The sequence below is a fragment of the Azolla caroliniana genome, unplaced genomic scaffold, assembly GCF_043228905.1.
Source record: "Azolla caroliniana isolate FFs.n. ecotype wild unplaced genomic scaffold, voAzoCaro1.0.p SCAF_10, whole genome shotgun sequence".
NCBI lineage: Eukaryota > Viridiplantae > Streptophyta > Polypodiopsida > Salviniales > Salviniaceae > Azolla > Azolla caroliniana.
In genome coordinates, this window is record NW_028230445.1 from 16382832 (window position 1) to 16392626 (window position 9795).

A 9795-nucleotide genomic window follows, 5' to 3' on the forward strand; every position below is an offset into this window, starting at 1 on the left:
CTCATGAGCTCCTATATCACGACACAACATGAAGATGTTATAAACCCTAAACAAAACCCTCCTCACTCACCTTGGGGCTTCGGAAGGCCCTAGGAGGATCGAGGGGTATTTTGGTAATTACCCGAAAAGGAAAGGCTCAGGGGCATCAACATAATATATGTAAAGTTCCTGTCTGTAAAAGCAAACAAACAAACAAACAGAGAATCAGAATTCAAACAGCGGAGATGAAGGAAGGCGCCATGGATTGGAAGAGCTTGGAAGGCTTCGAGCCTGTGTTCGGTGAAGCAGAAGGCGCTCTGGAGGAGGAGTCCATCCCTTGTGCTCTCCTCCCTTTCGTCTTCTACCTCCACTCCACCATCTCCGCTCCTGACAGAAGTAGGAATCGACTTCTACGACTCCAGATCACAGATTTTCATTCCAGCACTTGGCAAATCATCCAAACCACTGATCTCCTCGAAGATCTGGTATGTACTGTAACGTTTCTTTTCTCGTCCTATTCCCGTCCGTTTCTCTATTCTTTGTTTCGAACGAAATTAATGTCTTCTCCGGGTTCCTTTCGTACTACTATTTTTTGTTCCTGCGTTTCTTTCATTCTGCAAATCAATTTTTTTGCTGCGCTCCCTTCACGGATGTTTGCGCTTTGTGTTTCTTTCATGCCAGTTACTATTGGTGCATTTTCTGTGCTTCTCCCATAAATTAGATATTTTCCCTGTGTCTATTCGCGATACTATTTGCTGTTATTTTATGTTTTATTCATGCTACTACTTGATAGCAGAGGGAGATAGATGCACGTTGGTTTTTGGAGCTCCCAAAATAATAATTTGTTAGGGCAAAAGCACTTGAGCCACTTCAGACTGGCCAAGTGATCCACATATGTCCTAGAAGCTTTTAGGAGAGCTATAATGTACAAGGGCCTTTATATATGTGCAAATGGACAGTTCTCGAACCCTTCTACCAAGCAATTTCCTACTTAAAGGGCCAAGGGGGCTCCTTTAAGCCATGTTACTCTCATTAGCTGAATGCAATGTTGATGTTGTGCCTTTGAGAGGCCAAGGGGGCTCCATCCACAACCAGTCTTGCATTGTACAGTGTACTAGGGTGTTCCATCCACAATATTGATTTTATGCACCCACCTATTAGGAATGATATTCTTACCCTTGGGTAATTGAACCAAGTCCCAATTATCATTTGCATGCACAGCTTTTATTTTAATTGCATTGCAAGCTTTCACTTACTCTTTTGCTCACATGATCTAGCCTCATTTAATGTAAAAGTCGCACCCTCATCAATCAATATAATATGTTGCACAAAGAGATCATATCTTTGTTAAGGCCTCCTTAATCTAGTAGACCTTACCCAATTATATGCATAGGAGGCATGGTATGTACATCGGGAAGGACCCCAAAATCCACAATAATTTTATCCATAATTTACAGTACTTTTTGCAGCATTATTCAGTGGCTGCTCATGACCTCTAGGTGCATGTGATGGCTGTCCATCATCTTCTGGCGTAATGCTGAAATCTAGCCTTGTTGTTATGTTTTGTAGAGGCAAAGCAAGATTTGAGCAGCGTATCCTCATTAAAGACAACATATTGGCTGCATACAACCTTTTTAAGTTAGAAAAGCCATATATCCTGTAGCCCATTTTACATTCCTCCTGTTTTGTTCCCTTTGAGCTATTTGTGTCAGTAGACTTTGTCTCTTTGCATCCTGCTTCTTGTCATTTGCATTCTTTCTATGTTAAAGTTCGTCCTTGAAATATGTGCAATGAAGCTGCTTGTGGCCCATCCTACCACAATGGTAGCATGTGATATCAGAGTTGCCTTTGCCCTTGCTCCTATTTCTCTGTTTTACAATAGATTTTGTGTTGCTTCTTCCATAAGCAACATTAACTGAGCCAATCCCCTCACCATTGACAATCCTTGTCTCTTCCTTTAACATAGAGCCTTTAGCCCCATCAAACATAAGGTTGGGATTCTCAGACAATGAGACTAACAATTCTCCCAATTTTCATGAAGAGCCATTTGAAGGAATATGACCTTCTACCTAATATCATAGGCTTGCATGCTTGAATCTTGCAATTGATTCAATATGCTAATGAAAGTGAATATCTGCTCATTTGCATTCTTTGATTCATCCATTTTCCTATACACTAGATTGCTCATCAAATGCTCTTGGTTTACAGGTGTAGTGTTTTCATATGATACTCTTAGATTTTCACAAACTTAATAAGCAGTGTTGCAGTCCTTGAGGTCCATAAGGCTTTCATTTGCCAACCATTTTAATTTATACAAGTTCCTTCTTATTCAGGGGAAGACTGTGCAACGTCTATCAAAGTGCTTGGCTTCTCACATTCCAAAACATCGTCACATTCCTTAAGAAATAGGATGCTATGCATTCTAATCTCCCACAAATTAGGTATTTCATATCCTCCTCTTACACTAATTTAAGTTCACCTGTAGTGTTCGTAATTTTCACTAAAAAATAAAGTCCTAAATTAAGTGATTTAATTTCTGAAGTTAAGTTTCAGAAATCTGAAATTTAATTACAAAATTAGAAGAATTGTTACTATGTAAGTATAATCATCTGGGAGGGTACTTGGCACCGAGGGGAATATGTGGAACAATTTTGCATTGAATTCTAATATATTTTCATTATATATATTTTTCTGCACTTGAATACCTGCAAATGGCAGGTATTAATGGAATCCCTCCTCTTTTTGACCTGTTCTCATGATGAAACTTCCCAAGAAGCTTCAAGTGCGCAGAAAATTGAACAAGCAGCAACACTCTTTTGCTTGCACTGCCTTCGGTATGAGAGGTGTAACTTGGCTATAATAACAGTTGAAAGAAAGAAAGAAAAAATATATATTGATATCGAGTGAGGAAAGAAGCATGTGGAAACTTTTAAGAGAGACCAAAAATAGGAGGTGATGTCGTTTGTTTTGATACCATCTGCGTAATGGTCGATTTGGAGTTGGAGTGATAAGAGAGAAAATGGCTGAGATGCAGAAAAAACAAAGGAGAGGGAGGAGATATAATGAGGTTTTTATAGGCCTCAAAATAATGATGTTTTCTAGGCAAAGATGTATTGTTTCATTAGAATGAGTTTCTAGGGCGCTTGAGCCAGCTCACATTGACCAAGTAAGGCAAATATCTCCCTGAAGCTCTTAGGAGAGCTGTAATGTAAAAGGGCCTTTATCAATGTGCAAATGGAGGGTTATTTTACCTTTCTACCCAACATCTTTCATGCTACAAGCTGATGTTTTTCATGTTACTACCTGATGTTTCTTCTGTACTTTGCCTAATTGCTTTGTTAGAATGTGTTTCTAGGGCACTTGAGCCAGCTCACATTGACCAAGTAAGGCAAATATGCCCTAGAAGCTCTTAGGAGAGCTATAATGTGAAAGGGCCTTTATCAATGTGCAAATGGAGGGTTATTTTACCTGTCTACCCAACATCTTTCATGCTACAAGCTGATGTTTTTCATGTTTTCTTTCATGCTACTACCTGATGTTTCTTCTGTACTTTGCCTTCATGCTACAATTTGGTATTTCCTTTCCATGTCTCACTTGTGCTAATTAACTTTTTGATGTTTCATGCTTTTACTGATGTTTTGTTTTGTCTTTGTTCATCATAGAAATTGAATTTGCTTCTGCAACTCTTTCATGCTAAAATCTGATATCGTTTCTTCTACTACTTGATGTTTCTTTAACAAGAATCCATGCATAATTTCATCTTTCACAGTGTCTCTAATCTTGCAATATGCCAAGCATGTATTTTCTCTAACATTTCACCATGGTTTCACTTGACATTGTTCCTCTATTAGTTTAACACTCATCTGTTTCATGTATCTTTTGCCATCTGTACTGCTGCAATATGCTAATTGTTCATTGTTATTACATCTGTTCATGTTCTTTGTGCTACTATTTGATGTTTTTTCTATTTTCATTCATGCCAGTTTTTTGTTGTTCTAGCACATTATGTATCTTTCCATGTGTATCATGGATTTCTGGTGTCTCTAGTTCTGCAAGCTTCATTTTTCTATTTACTCACATTTCTCATGGTTTTCAAATATTCATTCATGATATTAATATTGGCAGCTCAACAGTCTATCATTGAACTAATCCAATCTAGCAAGAAAGCTTACTGGATTTGATGATTGAAAAGAACCTTTTGATCAAGGCTATGTACTTAAATTTTAATGATCTCTTGACATATGATGAATTATGATTTGAGATGCATTGTAATCTGATATTCGGAGGATCTTTATTCTTATTTCTCCTTAGACATTTGTGTGTTTCTCTAAACAATCCAAATACTTGTGCTCAAAATTTTGTATGATATCAATAATGCTTCTTCTACAATATCATTTCACTGTGGGTTGTGTGTTTTTGCTGGCTATTTGATATTGTTTTACTATCATTTTATGCATAATTGCATTTGCTTGAAGACTTAGCATGTTTTTTTCTCTAATTGTACATTTGACTATGAAGTTTCTCTATTCTTTGATGATCCATGATGTTGCATGGCTGGGATTTATGCATATTTTCATGTGTTTCATAAATCTTTTGATGTCTCTTGCTCTGCAATATGTTAAATAGAAATAAATGTAAGTGTCTTGATCCCTATAACTGATTCAATGAATAAGTCGATATTTGCCTGCATTGTGCTTATTTTTGTGAAAACTTTGCTCATCTCCAGAGAGACCAGGTTGGAATAGGTGGATCATGGGAGGAATTCCTTCAATATTTCAGAGATTCTTTTGCTTCGGAGAACGTGAAACTTATACTTGGTGGTCCAGCTAGTTCAATTGGTGGACATGGTGTTTCTCTATTCTGTATTGGTTATTTAATTCTTCACAATTTTCCCTTTCTCTAACTTTCCATTGGTAACGATTCTAGGTGCAACTAGTGCAAAAGTGATTGCTCAGAAAAGCAAAGGAATGCCTCGAATTTCCCTTAGTCTAGAAAAACTTGAAGGCACTTCTGCAGATGATGTTATGGGACTGATAAGTGTGGATCTCCTCAAAGCTTTCAAGCGTTGCCGTACTGGTTTAGAAACAGGTGATTTGGGTCTGTGAGAATTTCCCATATTTAACTCAATCCATCGATTCTGCGGAGTGGTGAACCATGATCTCAACTGCGGAATTCTCATGTTTTAGTATTTTCATTACTTAACTAATATTTGCAGGAAGAATGAATCTTGTCAAAATTTCATGCAGAACAACAAAGCATAGTGCAGCTGAAGCAATCTCTGGCAGCAGCAAAGGTATCGAAAATTCTCAGAAGTGAACTGAATTAAAATTTACAAAGTTCTGAATTGATGTCATTTTGGATATAATGGAATATTCTTCTTATTAAAAAAAACAGATAAACAACTGCAACATTTTTTCCACCATTAAGTTTATTCCAATCTACAGAGGCTTCATGTTCCTTCATATATTTCTTAATTAGGTTATTACTTTCAAGGGTGTATTTAGCATGGAGGCTAAAAGTCACAATATATTTAAAGACAAATCACTATTTTAATCCAGTTTCAGTTTCACTACCACTTGATACATGTCCATCAGTCACATGACCAATGCACTTTAATTGTTCAATCGAGGACTTGTAGCCATCTCTAAATTTAGATAACCTTATTCTCTCCTTTGAGTGACATGATGACAAGAGGAGGTAGAAAGAAAGAAAAATTAATGTCTTTTAAGAGGCCAGAATGGCCTAAAGACTGCACCATTGACAATTAAAAGAACATGTCACAGTCTTATTAGGTACAAGAAGTGGTCACTGATGTTTCACATCAGTAATTGGTAGTTGATCATGGTAGTAGATGATGTAACTCCGCACAAGCAATATTTTGTCTTGCTTGGCGCGTGGGATGAATATGGTGGTATACATGATTTCTTGTTGAGTCAAAGTGGTGGATGAGAATTTAAGCATCTATACGACGGGGAAAAGCTGAAAAAGATGCCCACCTTGGCTTTAAAAGGAAGGGGTGGAATAACATTTGTGACTTCTTGATCACTAGAGAAAAAAGACTAGATTATATCTTGAAATGTTCTCTCATCTTTGAGAACAAATTAAAATAAATGTAACCACATAAAAAGCATATTGAAAAAGTTACTGAAGAATCTTGCGATCTATACATGTTAGATTCAAAAGTCAGATCGATTGTAACTTTTGACTTCCAAAGATCTCCAGCATGGGTCAATCAAGATAAAAAGATCTTCGAACCGAGGAAAGCGCGAGAAAACTGTTATGAATGTTAGAAAGGTTCTGAGGAGGCTAGGGGCACCACAAAAATAAACGAAACAATAACCATCTCTCTTAGTGATGTTCAAAACCTAAAAATATAAACGTGATAGTCAGTTTTGTAACAGGTGCATTTATGAAAGGGGATAAAATATACCCTTTAGCATAATGAGTTAAAGTAGTGGATAAAAACAACAATGTAATAAATGTGCCTTAATAATGTGGAATGAAGAAAGTGCGGGAACAAAGTGAATATATAGAGCGAGAAAGAAAGAAAGATATATTAATGTCTGTTAAGAGGCCAAAATGGCCTGTAAGATCAAACAAGAGATCACATCTTAAAATGTTATCTCATCTTTGAGAACAATAAACCAAAAATAAACGTAATAAAATAAAAAAAGTAAATATTCAAGCAACTGCTGTAGTAGGACTATAGATGGTTGGAGTTGTTAAGGTGGTAGAAACCAGCTTCGTTTTTGCCATTAGCAACAATTGGTAGAAATAGAATAAGATGCGAGGAAAGAATCTCGTCATCTATATGAACAATTCAAGTTAGATATATTGTAATTTTCCCGTCTTCAAAAGATCTATAGCATATGCCTATCCAGAATGGAGAGGTCTCTGAAGCGAGGTAAGAAGCTGCGATGGTGGGAGATAGTGGCCATCATCTGTCAATGACAAGGGTGATCAGGTCGTGGTCCACGAGGCTGAGGTCTATGTGCATGAGAAGTTGCTATCGCTCGATCTATTGTAACCCCTTTACCATAGATTGACCCATGCGTGATATTCGTAGTATTCGACATCTGTAATATTCGTAATATTCGAGAATACGAGATGACCTCAAGAATATTACAAAACCATTCATTAATTTATTTATTATTTAAAAAAATAAATATTTTTACATCTATTATATAAAAATATTATTAGTGTGAGGTCCCCTTTTTAATGTCAAGAGAGTAAAAAGTAGGGAATTAATGAACCTTTTATTTATTATTTATTTTTATTGTTTTATTAAAAATAAAACAAATACTTTTAAGTTTTTCATCTATTATAAGAATATTGTTAGTGTGAGGTCCCCTTTTTAATGTGAGATAAAAATACGAAATTTTATGGGAACCTTTTATTTATTTACATATTTTTATTTATTTTTTGCTTTATTAAGAAATAAAACAAATACATTTAAGTTTTATATCTATTCTAAAAATATTATTAGTGTGAGGTCCCCTTTTTAATGTGAGATAAAAATACGAAATTTTATGGGAACCTTTTATTTATTCTACTTATTTACATATTTTTATTTATTTTTTGCTTTATTAAGAAATAAAACAAATACATTTAAGTTTTATATCTATTCTAAAAATATTATTAGTGTGAGGTCCCCTTTTTAATGTGAGATAAAAATATGAAAGTTATGGGTACCTTTATTTATTTTTTGCTTTATTAAAAAATAAAGCAAATAATTTAAGTTTTATATCTATTCTAAAAATATTATCAGTGGGAGCTCCCCTTTTAATAACAGATAAAAATATCAATTTTTGTGGGAGAGTAAAAAGTGGGGAACTAATGAACCTTTTATTTTTTATTATTTATTAAAAATAAAATAGCTTTTAAGTTTTTCATCTATATTATAAAAATATTATTTAGTGTAAGTCTCCGTTTTAATTTGAAGTTAAATATCCCCTATTTAATGTGAAAGTCTCTTTGTTATATGATATATTAAAAAACTAAAAAGTATGAACTCTTTTTCTTTTTTTACGAATATTTTTTCATGCATTCTTATGTGTATTAGTATGCATTCCTTTGGTAACCCCCACGAATGCGAATATGTCAATCAATGCCCTTTACTATGTCCTGGCCATGAGCCCATTTGTGTAGCTTGTAGCATGAGTAGGAGTGATGGGATTAAAGAACATTATGATCTGTTTAATGTCCATGGGGACTGGTTGCAAATCGGTCTACCAAACAAATCATGATTATAAATATGGGTAGCTTCATGTTATCCATAGTTGAGAGCTCTAGGTTTCTGTTATAAAAATATGGCTTATTACTAGGGTAGAACCCCATATGCAGTCGATTTGAACCCAGTGGCTTGGGTTAATAAAAATATGGGGTACCTATAGGGTACGGCCCCAATATACATAAATGCCAAGTGTGGCTACAAATTGAAGCAAATGATTTACCTAACTGTAGTTCTGGATTCAAACCACAATGAAAACAATGCCTAAGATGCCCACTCTTTGATTTGAATCTCTTCAGGAAGAGGCTAGGCTGCTTCAAGCACAGCTAGACACAACAGCTTATAGAGGTAAAAGGAAGAGCCGCTTCGGTGCTTCACAACTGACTGCCGACACAATTGATATATCCTCCTCCAAAATTGATTCAGCACAACCTAGTCAAGGTATAAATCGTAACTTCCAGTTTCCCTAAAAAACAATATTTATATTGTTTCATGAATTAACATACAAAAGAGTTCAGTTTTAGATAATGTTTCATAAAGAGCAAGCTAAAAAGTGCACTATGTACAAGAATATCACTTTTCATTAGTGCTTTATTAAAGTCCACTAGAAGGCTAAGATCGATCTATTAGAAAAATATTGTTTACGAATATGATTGGCTTCAGAAGTTCCATCATGATGATTCTAACATAATGCTGACAGGACTGAATCTAGATGATAACAAATCAAAGTCTACTGGGAAAGTAGAGCCTTTGCGGAATAAAGTGCACTTAGCTCATGCAAGAAGGTTAAGAATCCTGAAATGTATTTTCCAATGTTTTGGAAAACACACAAATACCGCAATGTTTTGGGTATTCATCAGAAATCACCCTCAGTTTCTAGACAATGTAATATGACTGAGGGTATTCTGATGATATTTGAGAAATGATGGGCACTTTTATTGAAGGCCAAAAATTAGTGGTATTGTGCGTTTCCCAATATTATCATAATTTAACGTATGTAATTGGAGTGGATTTTACCTTTGTAATTGTAGGGCCAAGCAACGTGGATCACGGCTTGCAGATGTTGATGATGAATAGCAGAACTATATCTTGTGTTAATTTTATCCGTACTTATTATCATTTAATAATTTTTCTGTTCATCTTCATCCTTACCCAATGCTCAATTTTTGTCAATCCCCACAATACCAGTCAAGCTCTAATGTTGCATCTATAAAAGAAATGCACATCTGCTCTTTGGATGAGCTATGTACTCATGGTGATACCATCAAGACAAACTATCACTTCATTCTGTCTTTAATCGTGTTCCACCTTATACGAGTAAACTTTTCATGGTCTAGGGCATGTGTTGTAAGATCAACAAATTCTCTTCAAAGTAGGTTTGTGAACTTCACTTTAAACCCCTATAACGTTTCTTAACCATCTCTTCATCCTCTTTTCCACTTGCATTTAGTTTGGGCTCATTAGTATTCTAAGCTTAAGGCATTCTCTCTTATCTATAAAGTTTAAAATAAGCATACTAGTTACTTGGGGTAGCTTAGAACTCCTTTCTGTTGGTGATATGTAGGGGCAGAATAAACTTTTGACCC

The 9795-nt window shown here is 35.3% G+C and overlaps 1 protein-coding gene across 1 annotated transcript; it reads left to right on the top strand.

Moving 5' to 3' along the window:
• Positions 1-225: 225 nt before the first annotated feature.
• Positions 226-9501, top strand: LOC147859204 (U2 small nuclear ribonucleoprotein auxiliary factor-like protein). Its single transcript, XM_087325334.1, has 7 exons — positions 226-464; positions 4706-4826; positions 4906-5067; positions 5226-5272; positions 8509-8650; positions 8910-8994; positions 9241-9501. Exons 1-7 carry the CDS (start codon positions 240-242, stop codon positions 9284-9286), a joined length of 828 nt encoding a protein of 275 aa, XP_087181460.1. The 5' UTR covers positions 226-239; the 3' UTR covers positions 9287-9501.
• Positions 9502-9795: the final 294 nt, after the last annotated feature.